The sequence below is a fragment of the Pogonomyrmex barbatus genome, unplaced genomic scaffold, assembly GCF_055798465.1.
Source record: "Pogonomyrmex barbatus isolate J1 unplaced genomic scaffold, ASM5579846v1 scaffold9, whole genome shotgun sequence".
Classification (NCBI taxonomy): domain Eukaryota; kingdom Metazoa; phylum Arthropoda; class Insecta; order Hymenoptera; family Formicidae; genus Pogonomyrmex; species Pogonomyrmex barbatus.
This window is the reverse complement of record NW_028297193.1, coordinates 6,724,042-6,742,889: the sequence shown is the minus strand read 5'-3', so window position 1 is coordinate 6,742,889 and position 18,848 is coordinate 6,724,042. Positions and strand designations below refer to the sequence as shown.

Sequence of the window (18,848 nt, the reverse complement as noted above, 5' to 3'; positions counted from 1 at the left end):
GAATACATAATAGTCATGTTTTCCGATATATATTGCCAGTATTGAAAATCTATAATTCACGTTATGTATACTGTAGATTTTCAGTGACAATATATGTCTGAACATAGTCAATATATGCATGCTGTGTGTGTGTGTGTGTGTGTGTGTGTGTGTGTGTGTGTGTGTATTAGAATGAATTTATCAATGTCATGATTTTCTGTTTTTTCGATATGTTTCCGCGACAACGATTTTGTTATTTCCGCTCTCATCAGTATAAGTATATAACTTAATCTTTATTAAACGTAACAATATTTAGTTATCAGTTTTAGTTTTTCTAAACTATATTTAGCAACAGGTACGAATATATAATATATAATAAATTTACACATTCATTATATATTTAATAACTTGCATCTGTATTCTTTTCCAATAATCAGTGACTTTATATTTTAATTAAATTTTTTACTCAGGATATATAAAACTACATCTTAATATTGTAAAAATATCATAACTACAAAAAAAGATGATACGTTACTTAATGCGATCCATCTTTATTGCTCGACATATTTCATTGCAAATGTATGGAAAATGCTTCTATCGTTCAACAACAAAACTAGCAAATACATTGGCAGCCACTGAGAAAAGTAAATACGTATTACTCAATTCCATTGACATAATAATCGAGTAATATAGTAATTAATTATTCGAATAATTTTATAATTAAATAATTTTCAAGATTTAAGGACATATTGAAGGACATATTAACAAAATTAAAGGACATAATGACATTAAATTAAAGGACATGATAAACTAAAACACTGGAAAATTTAAAAAGAAAATTGTATATAATTGTATCATAATATTATCTATAACTTCATATTTTTTTTTTTAGCTTCCTCTATGACGCAATCACATGCGATTCCAACAGTGAGTGCAACTGCAACGTCAACAAAAGCAATGCCATTATTGGAAACGATAAATTCTGAGATAACTGCGGAAAGTTTTAAAATTCCTATATCAAAAGTTGAGCCACGTGCTAATATCGAAAAAGCATCATTACCGTTTGAGGAAATTCCTGGCCCAATGATCCTGAAATTATGGGAAAAATATTGGAAATACGTGCCACTCTTGGGTACGCAACTGTTTTGCAGTTTACTAATCAGCAGGCTTACCCAGGGTACGATCCCTTGAAGTTTGCTTGAAATTTGAAGAGATATTTGTTTTATATTTTCAAGTTGATCTCGAGAAATCAAAGAGAGATACAAAATATAATTTTGCAAATACAAAATATAATTATGATTTTTATAATATACATGGAATATAAATTAATTTTGGTTCTTCAAATTTTGAACAAATCGTCTGAGGTTTAAAAATACAGATAAAATATATGCAAAAAAACACATAAAAAATTTTTGAACTTCATATATATATATATATTCAAATAATAGTATATATATATATATATTCAAATAATTTGTACATTATATGTTTATGTATATATAACGTATGTCTTTATTAGATAAGTAGATAAAAAAATTAAAGAAAGGCTAGAAAAAAAATTATTTTCTTTTTTTATTAAAAAAAAAATATACATTTTTATTGATATGATATAACATGTACCTAGAGTAATACTCCAAAAATAAATAAAAATATTATCAAAATTTTATAGAAGTTTTAGAAGAATTAGTATAATTGATAATTAAAAAACGATTAAACAAGTTAAATAATATAAGAAAAAGAACTTTTCAATTTAAATTAAATTAATTAAGGATAACTTAATATATTATTTTGTAGGTCGATTATCATGGAATCGCAATGTCACACCAATTAAGTTCTTGTTTGATGAATATGGATGTATCGTACGAATTAACGGACCACTTGTGAATGATATAGTTATGATTCACCGGTAAGATTTATTATAATTTCAATTTTTTTTTATAATTAATTCATCTTTCTTTTTAGACCCGAGCATATAGCAGAAGTTTTTAAACAGGAAAGTAAATTACCTATTCGTAGTGGTATTGATATCCTTCAACATTACCGCCTTAATCATCACAAATATCGTTCCGCTGGAGCATTTTCTCTGTACGTATAATACAATTGTTTTTAAAAAGAATTTAATACAATTATTAAAGTACATGAAATAATAAATTTAATTTGTACAAAAAAACATGATATCATGATTTGTACAAAAACACAGTGATATCTTAAGGCTCCTGTTGACTCATTATAATTGATTCATTGATATAATATCTTGAATTATGATATCAGAAACAATAAAAATACATGATAAAAATTCTTATAAAATATGTTACAATAAAAGTATTAATTCATGTGGTTTCTTTGTCTGTTCAAGATAGTTGCAAAAAGTCAAAAAGAATCTTAAAAAACATTTGCTTTTAAAAAAAATAAATGTATGAATACTTTTTTTATTGTTTATATTTTATCTGTATAAAAATTTTTGTAAGTTTTATATAAAAATATAGTTTATATCTGCAAAAAGATTATATTACATTTTTATTTATATGTTAATCTTTTTGTATAAATCTAGCACAGACATTCTTTTTTTGGATATATTTAACAATTTTTATTCTATATTAAATTATATATTTAATAAGCCTTAGTCTACATTTCTTGCAATTTTCACCAAATTTTAAAGACCATTTTTTAGAACTTGTTTGTATCATTCCATTTATATATGCATTTATATAATGTATAATAATTACATACAAACAATACAAGAAACGATTATTCGTCATCTTGAAAATGTAATTGCATTATTGTTATCGTTACTAATAATAAAAAAAAATACAACGTTGTTATCAATTTATTATTAAAAAAAAGTAACTGAAACAATAATGGTGTTACATTTACTTTTTTTAATGCACATGTATATATTATTATTATAAGTAACATCTCAATTCTGTAAGAATAATATATAATATATTATAACAAATTACATATAATATAAAATACAGGCAAAGTTCAGAATGGTTAGAAGTAAAAAAGAAAGTTGATCAACCGTTTCATGAAATTACTTCTGATTATATTGAAAAACTGGATTCAGTGTGTGACGAACTTATTAACAGAATTCATAATATACGCAATCGCCAAGATGAGGTAGACCATTTATATATAATAAATAATAAATAATTAATAATATACAATAATATCAATTGTCTAAATCCAACTTATTTTTTTATATAAATGATATTATGATTTAAATATAAAATAATGTGTTATATATGAGCAACTCAGACTTGCTATAATTTGTTTATTGTTTATATTTTATGGATATGTCTGAGCCATAAAATTATAATAAACAAATTATAGCAAGTAAATTGTGACAAGTAAACAAACACAACTTCATTATGTACAACCAGCAAATATGTAGAGAATATATAGCTTAAGAAGCAATATTTTTGTTAATATTTGAATAATAGGTGCCTACGAATTTTCATCGAGAACTCACTGCGTGGGGTATGGAATGCTTCTATGTGACAATGTTTAACAAACACCTTGGTTTTCTTGATTCTACGTCAAAATCAACCTCCGAAGCCACAAAAATTATTAATGCATTAATCACTGCTCATACATATATGAGTCGCTGCGAAACTGGATTTCAGGTGTGGAGATTCTTTGAAACTCCATTTGCCAAAAAACTTTATGCAGCTTGCGATGTTCTTGATGAGTGAGTTAACAAAATATAGCGACTTTTAAGAAGCTTATCTTACTTTTTATATGTAATAAATGTGTATATGTACAATCACAAATTTTATTTAATATATTAATTATTTTATTACGCCACTAAGAAAATTTTTTTTATTTTAATATTTTATTTTACTAATTTTTCGAGTAATATTTATTTCTGAATTTTTATTCTAGAATTATTGGAAAATATATTCGTCAAGCGCAGACTAAATTGCAAACTTCATCAAAACAAGAAAAATCTACAATTGAAAAAAGAAATTTGTCATTACTCGAAAAAATGATAATTCAGCATATTGATCCAAATGACATTTCTATCCTCTTGATGGACATGATTATTCTAGGCGTTCAAGCTGTAATATATAATAATCTGATATAATTGTAATAAGAATGTAAATAACTAATCTTAAAATTTCAGATCATTAATTGCGAGGCGTTTCTACTTTATTTTTTAGCAAAAAATCCAAGAATACAGAAACGATTGTATAACGAAATAATTTCTATTTCACCTAAAATAAAATATACTTTGACAAAAGAAAGCTTGGAAAATATGCCATATTTAAAGGCATGCATCAAGGAAAGTCTTCGGTAACAAAAATTAAAATAACCGTTTTATCATATTAGTTTGCACAATTTTAAAACTTTAAATAATTATAAATTATTGCTCATAAAAAGCGCCAAAAGCACAAACTAAACGTATAAACAAATATGCTTTATGTATAAAAATGTAAATGTATAAATATTGTATATTTATTCATATGTATATATATTTTTTGTAAAAGATTGCGACCAGCATTTCCGTATTTGACGAGATTGTTGCCTTCGGCAATTTCGTTACATGGATATACAATACCGAAAGGAGTAAGTTGTGAGTATTTGTTCGAATTTAAACATGATATAATGGATAATTTTTACCTTTTAGACTTTCGTCATAATGGCAAATCAAATAACATCACAACGTGAGGAACATTTTGAAGATCCTGAAAAATATCAACCAGAACGATGGTTAAATTTCGATGAATATGCATATAATAATTATCAAGAATATTCATGTCTACCTTTTGGTTACGGTGTACGATCTTGTTTAGGAAAAAGTATGGCTGAAACACAGATGATGTTACTTACTGCAAAAGTAATGAATTTTATATGTAATAAGCCATAAATATGTGGAGAAGTAATATAAAAATATAAAATTTGAAATTTGTATTTTACCTTTTATAGCTGGTACGAGAATTCACAATTGAGTACGATTATGCAGAAATCCGAAGTCGATTTCTTATGATAAATGTACCAAACAGACCTTTACGTTTTCGATTTGTGAATAGAAGTTGAAAAATAAGAAAAATTATAGAATTGAGATAATCAGAAGAATGTGAAAAACAAGATAATATCTCATAATTATTAAATGTAAAGATACGTCTTTATTAAAATTATATTATTTATTTAGGATTATTATTATTATCATAATGTTATCTTTCTGTATAAAAATAATGGAAGGAAAAAGCTAATATACCAATTATATAGAATGTTTAATTCATAATGATACACCGCTTGTGAACAGGTAGAACGGATCAAATTGAACAGAAAAGTCCTCTACCGTTTTGTGATGTTTGCAATTAGTAAATTATTAATTATTAACAATTGTCAAATGAATGCGTATCCACCCCGGCAAATGCCAAGCACACAGCGAAATGTTACTGCCTAATGTTATGCATGTTCGCGGCGAGATATTTAAACATGAAGTCTACAAATGACAAAATCTGCTTATAAACATGCATCCTCGAAACATTTCATTCGTAGCAATTGCGAACGCGCGTAACATTAGACGTGACAAGTTATTAATTATTAATTATTAACTAATTGTCAAAATCACAAAATGGAATACTTTTCTATTCAGTTTGACCGCTTCTATCTGCAGACCAGCGGTGTACCATTATGAGTAAGACACCTTATATATTTTATCTTATGTTAAATTACACATTATTTTATTGAATAAAATAATTTAGAAATTGCAATTATATATGTGCGTGCATACGTATGTGTATGAAATATGTATCTATGTTTAGTTAATTTTTTTTTTTTTAATTATTTGAAAGAAAAATATAATTTGTATTAATTATTATAAATTATAATATTAATTATTATAAATAAAATTAATAATTACAAATATATATATATATATATATATAAATACTATGTACTTGTCAATTCCATTGATAATTTAATAATTTTATATATACATAATATAATCAATATAGTCTTCTATTCTTACTTACAAATACAAATTTTTATTACAGTATTGCAGCTCTACATAATAGACACTTCATAATAAAAATATAATTTGCACATTTTTATCCTAATTTTTATTTTCTTTCTATTCTTGATCCATAATGATACGCACAAATGCCATATATGAAAAAACTGTCGAAATGTACTGAAAAATCAATATTTTTTAAATATAAAACAGTAATAACAATAATTAGATTAATAAAACTCCTGCCAATTCAGTGCATCTTGAATTATGACATTAGAAGCAAGAAAATACATAATAAATATTTTTATAAAATACGTTAAAATAGAAATATAGTTAAAATAGAAATATTTTTCAATCATGTTTTTCAAAATCACGTTTACACTCAATGGAATAAACTTGTAAATTATACCGAAAACTTTCCCTTTCTTTCCGAAACTCCAACAATCAATAAATATCACATACTAAGAAAATAAATTGTGCTTAATCAAGAAGAAAGTTATAATTCAATTCTAAATATGTGATTTTTTTATTGATTAATGATATGAAAGAAGAACTTATACTTTACAAATTTGTTCTATCAAATGAAAACAATTATTGAAAACGGTTATTTTATCGAAAAACGTTTCTGTCTTAATTTATTTTGCAAAAAATTTCACCTTTTTTTTCTCGCTTCTAACATCATAATTTAAGATGACTACAGTGAATCAGCAAGAACCTTAAATAAAAAAAGTCTGAATTTTTAATTCAAAAATGAATTCCAAAAAAAATAACAAAAAATAGATATATATAGTAAATATATAGATGTATATAATAAAAACAAATGTATGGTGAGTATATAGATGTGTATGGTGAGTATATAGGTATGTAGATATGTATTCGTGCATGTATGGTGCGTATGGCGCGCGCGCATGTGTATGTATGTATGTGGGGGGCGGGGAGTGAATGTGTAGATATGTGAGTGTATGTGTGTGGGTATTGTGAATGTATAGGTTGTGAATATGGGTACTGTGTGTGTGTGTGTGTGTGTGTGTGTGTGTGTGTGTGTGTGTGTGTGTGTGTGGACGGGGAAAGGAGAGAATGTAGATGAATGAATATATGTAGTTGTGTGTATGGATGTAGATGGTGTAGATATGGGTGTGTGTGTGTGTGTGTGTGTGTGTGTGTGTGTGTGTGTGTGTGTGTGTGTGTATGGGTATGTGTGGGAGCGGGACGAGGGAGAGAATGTAGATATGTGATTGTGTGTATATGAGTATGTGAGTATGTGGGTATTTCTATGTGGGTAGATGTGTGGATTTGTAGGTATGTGGGTATGTAGGTGTATGGATTTTGTAGGTATGTGGATGTATAGAGCGAGCGTGGCATAGAGACAACGCATTGGTCTACTAAAGGTTCCTGGTTCGATTCCCGGCAGAACCAAAAATATTTACGCTCGTCTCCTCTCGGAAGACATGGCACCGAGGTATTGTTAAAGACGGTCGGCCATGGGAAAATTTTTATAACTGCGGGTCCGGAGATAATTGAAAAATAATGATATTATCAACCATTTTGACTGAGAATAACAAAGGGAGGATAACGTATTTATTACTATTATTATGACGCATTTAATTTTCCTTTTACGAATTATTAATTTAAAATTAAATCCGTCATAATAACAATAATGAATAAACGTTATCCTCCCTTTATTATCCTTAGTCAAACGTCGATAATATCATTATTCTTCAATTATCCTAGGACTTGCTTAGCAGTCACGAAAATTTATCCACGGCCGACCGTTTTTAACAATACCTCGTCTGTGGCAATGACAAATCATCGAGAGTAACTTTGCTATGAGCTTCTCTCTACTAAAAAATTTGCTGTTCGGAACCGGCATTAAATTTATAGGTCCCATATACATGTGTATAATCATCGTGCGCATCACAGATATATGAGAGAGAGATTACTACGCTCAGACACGAGTAGCAGGACTGAAATAAATAAAAGGTGTGTAGAAGAGACTGGAGCTAAAAGTAATAAGGGCGAGTTGTAACATCTATATAAAAAATATTATAAGCAAGACATAAAAATATAAAGAAAAGATAAAAGTTTATAATGGCATTAACTAATATGAGTGTCTATCTTTTTTATGTTTTTATATCTTGTTTGTAACATTTCTTATATAGTTACAATTAACTTGCCACTTATTTTTAATACCCCAGTCTACCTTATATAGAACAATAAAAGTTTTTACCGATGCATAATAGGTCATAGACAAGTTTGGTAATGCACATGGAATTGAAACGGTGACTGGATGTTGACTTCTTAATATGACATACATTAAAATCTTTCGTCTGGTTAGATCGCCATCGTACCACAATGATTCGTAGATGGCGGAAGCTATATTGCTACTCTAATAAAAAGTTTTAAAAAATATTAGTAATAAAAGGCGCTTATTAAATTATAAATAAAAAATCAGAAGCATAAAAGCGCAAATCAATATGTGTCAAAAATTGCTAATTTGAGACACGCGAGCATTGACATGCGTTTCACCACAGGCTTTTTTGAACACATTAGGTCACATTTCTGTTTTAAAGTTTGTAATTCGCTCAAAACTTGGATCAACCTTATGAAATTAAATGTTAGATTACACATTAGGATACGGTTTCTCAAAGCTTGCATCAATTTAGGCTTGATTCCTCAGCATCTACGCCACATTGTCAAATATAATAACATCAGTTTATTCCAGAAGTCTTTTTATGATAAGTTAAAACGAACTTTTAACAACTTTGCGCTGAGAATACTAAATATCGAATTGCGTGATATTTATAAGCACCTACAGTTCGTGAGACAAAAGATTTTCAATTTATACAAATCGATATGCGATAATTTGTCCTTCGCTATATGGGCTGCGTTTTTCAGCTGTCAAGAAAAGATCACATTTAAATTTTGGAACGAAGAAAGAAATAGGATTGACAAGAAAGTTTCGTGGTTAACCTCCAGCACCTGTGTGATCAAGAATAAGAATATTGCACCTGTCTTCTATTTTATTAATATTTCTGAGCCTTGTCCTGATAGTTACTCTCCGTCATCTCCATTTACTGAACGTGTGATGATTTCTCTCTCCGAACCGAAAGATTCATCCTCTACCAGCGAAGTCCACAATATTCATATTTCCCCGAGATATGCTCGCTCCTACATCTTCCTTCAATTCGGTTCATGAATGGTTCATAAATCTCAGCAAGGTTCAAATCCTGACAGAGATTACACTCCTCTTATAATTAGGGCACTTATAGATTTAATCTTCCTATGTTTAATAATAAAGAGAAAATGATTATCTAATTCATCAAAAACATTGAGAAAAACATTTTCAAATTCCATGATGATTTGTGTAACCGAATAAGAAACGATTCCGTTTCCTATCCTACACAAGTTACATCACTACAAACAGCCAGTAAACTTAGATATTGCTTCCCTTAGGAGTTGGTTGCTGACCACGAAGCAATTCATAAAAAACCATCCGAACGGACTTTTCACTAGAGCAAACAAGGGTAACGTCACAGTGTTGATGGAAAATTGAGTATACTGATAGGGCTTTGTCTGATAACAATACGTATACGAAGATCACTTTTGATCCCATTAAAAGATTGACAGCTGGAGGGAACACGTTCCCTCTTATTAAGTTGAAAGAGCAATGGTTTTATAGACGGTGATTTGTATAGGAGACTGATGGTTTCTGATAATGTTCTACCGAGAGTTTACGGACTGCCAAAGATCCACAAACCAGATTTTATTATTGTCTCCTCTATAAATAGTCCATTATATCCGTTGGCCTCCTTTTTACATTCCATCATCTTCAAAAGTATTCCTAAATCGCTCGGTTATATCAGTAACAGTCGCCATTTGATAAGCTAAATGGGATGTCGTTATGTTCTAATTATAGGCTGGTATTACTGAATGTGATTTCGCTTTTTACCAACGTCCCAACAGATCTTGTGGGTACAAAGTATTAAGAAGAAATAGAAGTACCTATCTAATCACACCAATATCCCGCAAAATGAATTTCTTCGAGCTGTCTCCCTTATTTTAGATTCAACTTTTTTTACATTCAACAATTCGTTTTATAAACAGATCTTTGGTAGTCCCATGAGCTCACCTTTATCACCTGTGATCGCGAACATTAATGCAAGATCTTGAGGAGGCTGCTATTGCCAGAATACCCATTGATCTCCCGTTCTACGTCAGATATGTTGACGATATTTTATTAGCCTCTCCTCCGAATCATCTTGAGGATATTTTACACAATTTCAATTCGTATCATGATAGATTACAATTCATTATGAAGATCGATAACGATGGCCATATTAGCTTTCTTGATATCTTGCTAATAATTAAAGAAGGAAGGATCATTTTCGACCTGTACAATAAAGCAACCAACTCAGGTAGATATTTCAATTTTCACTCTCACCACCCGTTAGCTCACAAAAAGAGGTGTTTTCGGAATGGTCGATAGAACAGTCTTTCTTTTCGATCCTGTATTCCACACCAAGAATCTGGTAAATTCGATTAATATTCTTTTGAACAACTCATACCCTCTGCAATTTATTTTCACAACGATCAATAATCGAATTAAACATTTATCACATAGAAAATTGCAGAGTTCAAACGTTGATTCCGTTGTGGATACCATTGATAGTTCTGAAAATTACACTCCTCGCAAACCATTCTTCTCAGTTCCTTACGTCAAAAACGTATCTGAGAAATTTTCAACTACAGCCAATAGATTCAATCTTCAACTTGCTTATTCAATAACTAACTCCCTCAGCACATTTATCAAAACTGGCAAAGACACAGACTAGATCCGATGGCATGCCCGGAAGTTGTATATGAAATTAATTGCAAAGATTGCGATGCGACTTATGTTGGCCGGACAAAAAGACTGCTTAAAACAAGAATTAATGATTTCCGAGATATTAACAAATGCAACAATTCTCCTTCGGTCATTTCCATGGAAGAGAATCGCGTCATGAGTTTAATTGGAATAATATTAAAATTTTGAACAAAGAACCCTCTTGGAACAAAAGAATAGTTTCGGAAATGATTCATATCAAAAAACAATCTCATGGCCTGAATAAGCAAAGTGACACGGATCTTTTACTTAATTGTTACTTCTCTATCCTCAATTTACCATCCTCCCACAAATCCCCTTCCTCCAAACATTACATCCCCTCCTTATCATGCTACTCAGTTTTTATTTTGTGCAAAGTCGGTCTCGGTCTTATTCCTACACAGACTTTCAATGTTTTTGCCACATTTATCGATCGTTTGTATTATATCATATTGTAATTTCCGATTATTCAACTTGCGCCATTGACTGTCTCCAAGATACTTTATTTTGCTTGCTTTAATTCTAGTCATCTTTATTATCACATTCTGTTTTAATACGTCATTGCCATCCATGTTCGATTATCTTTGGATTATCGTTGATCAACTTTGATTAATTTTTTTCCCGTTTTTTGTATTTTACTATTTAGGACCAACTTTCAATTTTTATTTGCGACGTCACATGGTGTTCAAGCATGGTATCTTTACTTGGAAATTCGCCACGATACACTCGCACAGATGCTCCGACGCAATATCGATCTCAACGAAAAATTTATCGGACCGCGAGGCACAGATATGTGTTTTCGACTTTTGTCACCATCGATGACTCCGCCATATATGCTGCGTAACTTTTATCTTTGTACAATTTTAACACATAACCATGTCTTTTAATATCGCTTTACATAATCTTTCACCTATGGAATATACTTAGATAATTAATGTGCGAAACTTTTTCTCTTTTTTTAACGCGTATCGTTAGGATTACTATGTTTTAAGTCTTGTTTTTCGACTATTTTCAATTTTTATCTCACTGAGGATGACCTAATATAAGGTCGAAACGACGTTGTTTATTAAGTTCGTTTATTAATTTTGTTTATTAGATTCTTATATTACATTTATGTATTTATTTTCACGAATTATATACGAAAGTTTTTGACACATACTGATTTTATGCTCTTGATCTTTTATTTTTTAAAAATATGTTAAAAAAGAGTCAAAATATTATTGTCTTTATTACATATATGTATTTTATATATGCGTTTTATTTATTATATAAACAACTAACCATACTCATTACATTGTCAGCTGGCCAAGCATACATATAAAGTTCCACAAAGCCACAGAAAGCTATCATAAGAAACGTCCATTTCACTGACCATGGTTGATGCTGTTATACATAAATATCAGAAAAAGATGACATTCGGATCGAGCACACACACACACACACACACACGCGCGCGCGCGCGCGCACACACACACACACACACACACACACACCACGGATGTCTCAAAATTAACGCATTTCCTTTTAAAAGCAGATTCTTTGGAACATTCTAAGACGAAAATTCTAATGCGAAAATGTCGCTATAATAGTTTTTAAATTAGCGATTAAAATTCACTAATCACAGAGCTGATATTTCGCCCGCTTAGACATGGTAATATGACAAGTGATAAAAGTTCCATCACGAGGGTCCTCTTACAACGTCGAGAATATCACAGAAATATACAATGACATTTTTATTAAGAAATTATTTCTGTTTCAGAACTTATTTGTATATTACACAATTAATATCGCAAAATATCTGTTCAATAACGACATATTGTACCATGTGATAGCTGTCAAAAAAATTCACTACCGTATTTATTTATCTCATATGGTAAATGTGTATGTGTGTGTGTGTGTGTGTGTGTGTGTGTGTGTGTGTGTGTGTGTGTGTGTGTGTGTGTGTGTGTGTGTGTGTGTGTGTTAAATTTGTGTATGGTATTTTGTATGTTAAATTATATATAAAATTTTGAAGTACTTTGTGGTGGTTAATCTATATGAATCCTACCCATATATTATGTTGTCCTTTTCTACATCTTTTAAGATGGTTTTGACTCAATGCTTTGTCCAATACTATATGTCAAATAACAAAACATCTAAACATTTCATCGCACTTTTAATAACTGCAAATGCATGTAATATTGAACAATCGTATCTCGCTGTGCACTTGCATTTGACCCAAGGGCCAGATATGCGCTCATTTGACGATTTTTAATAATTAATAACTTATTACTAATTGCGAAAATGATAGAAAATTTTTTTGCTCAGTTTGACCCATTCTATCTGCACACAAGTTTTGTATTATCAGTTTTGTCAGTTTCGAATCAGATATCCCGGAAAACTTTTTACCAAAAACATATATTATAAATTAAATAAATAATAATAATAATAATAATATATCTATATTCTATATACTAATGTAATGACATGTATTCAATCTCTACGTCTATGACAAAAAAACATTTTTATCGGATTTTACACGAAGAATTTTATTATATGTATGAGATAAATGATAACATTTTGACACATATCAATATCAATTTTTAATACTATTAAACTATTAAATATAAATATTTCGATTTTAAATATTTTATTATAAATATTTTATTATAACAAATTCATTATTCATTGGACAAACAGAAATAGTATAGTTTTTAATGAAACTCTTATTGTACAATTTGTGCGATAAGAAATTTCATTAAAGAAATTTCGTCAAAGATATTCGGTTTATAAAGATCTCTACATTATTTTGGTACTTCCGAGCGCACAAATTTCTAGCCTTGTAATTTATAATCTTTAAACTTTTCTCATTTAAAAACTGTTACTGTACCTCGTTACATTTCTATATCAGAATTTTCGTCTTAAAATGTTACAAAAAATCAATTATTAAAATATTTATTGTCAATTTTGAAATACCCTATATAATATATTGCATTAAACAAGAGACAAAGTGTTTTAGTAAATTTCATAAAAAGAATTTACTTTTCATAAGCATTGAATAAAAAAGTCTTGCGACGTTATTTTAGAACAAAAACATTTTCGTGTAATTAATAATACATACTTTCACATATGAAAGTAAGCATAGTGCATTATACTTACACTCATAAAAGTAAGATAACCAAATATTACAGCGCCAGTACTAAAAGTCACGCATAACAGTGCTACGTAACGAATAGCGCGCGTCACTTCTTTCGCATACCTGTAAATATATATCTGCTTTTTAGAAAAAATTATAATTACAGTATTATGTTTTTTTTTTTTTATAACTATCGTAACATCAATCATCCAATATTTCTTCAATTCTTTTTTTCCTAAACCTGTATTACGTACCTGAGTAATAGATTGTGTTCGCGTGTATATTTTATTAGCTCTTTCATATTTGTCACTGTGCGAAATTGAACGGACAAAATGTCGAATCTGGCGGCTACGAACCAAAGTAGAAGAGCAGGGAAAGTATTGGTACTAACTTGTAACACACTTTGATAAGCGGCTAATATATGATGCGTATAAATAATAGTTTTTATTGGTTGGTATTGCACGTCAAACGGATATTCCGCTTCACATGGAAACGATTGTGATGAAAATAAAGGTGTTACTATAACGCTAATGCCCGTCATTGCCAACCAGCAAAGAATGCTGCCTATAGTAATCGACTTATTATTAAGAAGTTTTTGTTTTAATAAGTAAAGTTGATGTTACACATACCATAAAATGGTTTGCATTTATCAATGTATTGTTGGAAAATTTCTTTTTCATATTCCTGTGCTTGCCGGTAATAATTCTCCATTTCCAAAATGATGAACTGTATTATCAAAGCTTGTATTATTATTTTATAAAAATACAAAAATGTTAAAATACTTTAAAATACTTTACGTTATTCTTGACTAATGAATTATAGCAATAATTTTATATAGCGATCATAAATTACGATGTTAAAATTGTAAAGAGTTTCATAGAAGGAATAATAAATATTTTTATGTCTATCTAAAGAATTTACGATTTATCTTACAGATAGAACCAATGGAAGTTACGGATTATTTTATAAATACAATTCAGTTTCTGTAGTAAATATTATAAATTTTATCGTGTTATGAAATACTAACTTTTTCGCTAGTTTAATAATATAAATAGAAATCTTACCTGCAAACGTTTGTTCTGCATTGCAAAGAGTATCATTTGTAATGGTATTTGTACGATGGCGCTTAATTGGCATCCTAACTTCATCACTAGAAGAACGTCGTTGCTATGTCTATAGAGTGTCCATATTGCCGCAATAGCAATTGCTATTGCGTTCGTGAGACAGAAATATTGAAGAGCACTACGAAGAAGTCTTTGGAGCTTCGTGGCGCTCGGCGGCAATGGCCAACAGCAAGCGAACGTCAAGTATATTCTCAGAAAGGCGATTACTTTGTCCAACGTTACCTTACCCTCCATGGATATATTCGAGACACTCGTGAACTCGGAAATTCAAGCTAGCATAATATAAGCTTTAATCACCCTCGCAATATCACCGAGATAATTTGCCAGCGAGTAGACGCAATAATAGCACTATCGTGAGAGGCGCCGAACGATGAGCGGTACATACAATATCAGCAGTGTTATATTCTGCACTTGGGACGTACAGGGTGTATTGATTCTCAAGGGGTACGATACATTATTAAAAATCATTAATATTAAATTAACACTAATTACAATTCTTTCGTGAAACTATACTTATCGGTTTTATAATTATTGTCAGTTAAATAATTGTATTATATTATTGGGAAAGATATCATAAATAAAATTGCAGAGCTTTTTGCAACATTGTAAAATTAAAGTTAAAATTATTTAAAATTATTTCAATAATTTATTCAGTTATTTAGTATTTTAATCAATCACGTGCATCAAATATAACAGCACAGCTGTTATATAAACTTTTACACTTTTTAAAAGTGTAAAAGTTCACCTATAGAACATAATTCTTGTTGAGTGTTATATTATGTTACATTAAAGTTATTTGATCGAAGTTAATACTTTAATATTGCAATTTCAAGTTTTGCAATATTAAAGCTTTCGAAGATCTCAGTTATTATCAGCTACTCGGAAAATTGATAGAGAAGTATTTTTTACGGATATCTAATTAGACATCTTGCCTTTGACTACATTTTCCAGCGTATAGGATAAAGACCGCTTAATTAATCATATGCCTCGAACATTATTGCCACGTATTTACAACACTTTCAGAAACTACGCACATGTTGCAATCTAATGTCTAGGTAATTGTCTAGTAATAATTAAATTCACTATAATGACGTGTAAAGCATACAGTGAAATGAAGTAATACAGTCCTTCGTGAGATTGTCTGCAAAGTATAATAAGGGTAGTATGGATGAAATAAAGATTCAGTTAAATAGTGATGTATCACGGTGTATCATCTGAAAATATTTAATAATTTATTATCTAATATTTATATTTTTATTTAATGATTACACATTTTAGGTGTCCACTATCTCTTTTATTGTTTAAATCTTATTATTAATTTAACTTTGATTTTATATTTTATAATTAAATCTAAATTAACCGTCAGTTTACTTGGAAATTTCAAGACCTAGATGATTTTTTTTTAATTTGAATTAGTCGGTAAACAATAAAGGGAAGGGGTAGGCTCCCCTCTCTAAAAACGTTATTAATAGTGAAAACTTATCAGGTAAGAGATGCCGTGTTTCATCAGTCGTTATTCCATACAGCGACAAGTCAAAATCTAGTGTACAGTGAAGCAAGTAGTCTGGCAAAATTTTATTTTTTTATTACAATAAGTGAATCACGTGTTTTGCTTTTATTTTGATATATAATGTGAATAAAAAATTATTTTTATAATAAATATAGAAATTTAGAACAAATCTATATTTAAGATGGGATACATTTTGATAAAAAAGTAGTAAAACGGAAAACTACTTATTAACTATTTATATATTTATGTATTTATATATTTATATATTTATACTATTTATATATTTATATATTTATGTTTATCTTTTCTAAAATAAAATATTAATTTTTTTTCAAAAAGTGATTTTTACTTTTCTGTTATCTTTTTTCTATTTTCTATAAACCAAAATTAATTTTACAATTATCAAATAATTATACTTTTTTTGAAGCAGCCATTACATTATTTGTTCTTGTAAATACTAATCTTAGATTGTTTGAAACTACAAGGATTTCATTTATATGAATATAACAAAATTGTAAATATAAATTGTAAATATTTTATCGCAACAATGCATTCTGCCTTAAATATGGATATGTACAAAAAAAATATAAAAAAATATGAAAAAAATTTCAAATCATATAACTATACAATTATATTCTTGTTATAATGTTGAAAGAGCATACCAGAATTTTTTTAAATTTTTTAAAACTTAAAAACTCTTTGAAAAACGCAACTGTCCTTCAGTGACTCAGGTAGACTGATGAAATTGTGAAATTTAGAATAGATTACGAAGGATTAAAAATATTATTATAATTATATAAATATATTACTTAATACATGTATGCGCATATTTTTTTTATATATAATATATTCTTTCCAACATTTTTAAACTCATATTTAATAAAACAACTATAAATTGAATAAGTGCTTGTTCAATATTTGTTATTTAAGTTATTTTTCATCTGTCTATAATTATTTCCAATTTGTAGTATACTGTAAAACAATGGCAATATTCTATTTTTTAACACAATAAAAAGAAGAATACTAATTTTGATATTGTTACTATACAAGCAAAGAAGGTTCTGGTGCGGTATATACTCTGCAATGCAATTTCTTTTAAATCTCCATAACTTTTTTGAACAGAAGTTAAACCATAATTTGAACATATTATTATTTCTGTTATTATTTCTAAAAAATACGCGCTTTTCAGATAAAATCAGTTTTATATTTATATTAATAGACAATGTTTTGCAAATTAGTTATTCAAGATAAAATATTTTATGCACCTTAAGGGGATGCTGGACTGACGAGCGAACTTCGACGAAAATGTTCACACATATGCATTTAACATACATTTATGTTTACATATGGTCATACATACATTTCAGTACACACATGAACAAATTTTTATGATACTCCTTTCATAATAAGTATCTAAGCCTAATTCTAAGAAGAACTCAACGTTGCTTCTTCAACCTTCTAGTCTAGCAATCAGTTTTGTAGGTACAGGCTGTAAAAGTTTTATATAAAGCAAATATTTACGCGACTTGACAGCTTTGGACGCCATTTTAGGGTACCAAATAGTAAAAAAGATCTAAATTGTAAAATTTTTTCTCGTTCTTGATACGAAATTCATATGCTAAACACGTATTAATGCATAAACTTTAATTGTGGAAAAGGATTTCTAGATTTATAAGCTGTATCTATAAAACTGATATTGCTAGACTAGAAGGTTACATGAAGAAGCAACGTTGAGTTCTTAGAATTAGGCTTAAATTACGATCAAGGGAGTATCACAAAAATTTGTTCATATGTGTATCATGTGTGTACAGAAATGTATGTATGAGTGTATGTATGTATACATAAATGTATCTACGTATGTTTAAATGTGCATATGTGTGAACGTTTTCGTCAGAGTTCGCTCGTCAGTCATCGCTCGCCAGGACCCCCTTAACGGATTATATGCAGTTGCACAGCCCAAAAAAAAAAAATTTTTAAGAATTTTTTTTAGAAACATTGAAAGAGTTTTTCTCGCAGTTTTTCTCGTAATATAATATTTAAAAGTACATATACTTTACAACTTATACAAATTTTTTCAAAATATAATATTGAAAATTCCATAAATAACAGATACTCTTGTGAAAAATGTTTTTTGAAAGTGTTTTGCGGTGAGCACAATTTCTGGAAATTAGATGGCATATGAAATCAAAAATTCAAAAAGATTTCGTTAGTATATGCTCTAATCTTGTTCTTGAACGATTGATTTTTTTTTTTAATTTCATTTTGAACAAAATGATAGCCGTTAAATAAAAAAGTAC

General features: G+C 28.9%; 2 protein-coding genes across 2 annotated transcripts; one reads left to right on the top strand and one right to left on the bottom strand.

Annotated features, from left to right (window-relative positions):
- Nucleotides 1-178: 178 nt before the first annotated feature.
- LOC105431083 (putative cytochrome P450 12a5, mitochondrial) lies at nt 179-5,032 on the top strand. The gene is given in 11 exon segments (XM_089084595.1): nt 179-671; nt 872-1,156; nt 1,774-1,885; nt 1,942-2,064; nt 2,958-3,099; nt 3,423-3,670; nt 3,865-4,042; nt 4,106-4,275; nt 4,470-4,548; nt 4,610-4,819; nt 4,909-5,032. Coding segments are annotated over 11 exon segments (1,827 nt in total). The 5' UTR covers nt 179-502; the 3' UTR covers nt 5,020-5,032.
- An 884-nt stretch (nt 5,033-5,916) lies between these two features.
- Nucleotides 5,917-17,162, bottom strand: LOC105431084 (uncharacterized). Its single transcript, XM_011645034.2, has 7 exons — nt 14,982-17,162; nt 14,547-14,643; nt 14,172-14,481; nt 13,941-14,040; nt 12,084-12,185; nt 8,169-8,327; nt 5,917-6,121 (listed from the first exon to the last, which is right to left on the bottom strand). The coding sequence occupies exons 1-7, from the start codon at nt 15,273-15,275 to the stop codon at nt 6,062-6,064; spliced, it is 1,122 nt and encodes a 373-aa protein (XP_011643336.2). The 5' UTR covers nt 15,276-17,162; the 3' UTR covers nt 5,917-6,061.
- Between the last annotated feature and the right edge of the window lie 1,686 nt (nt 17,163-18,848).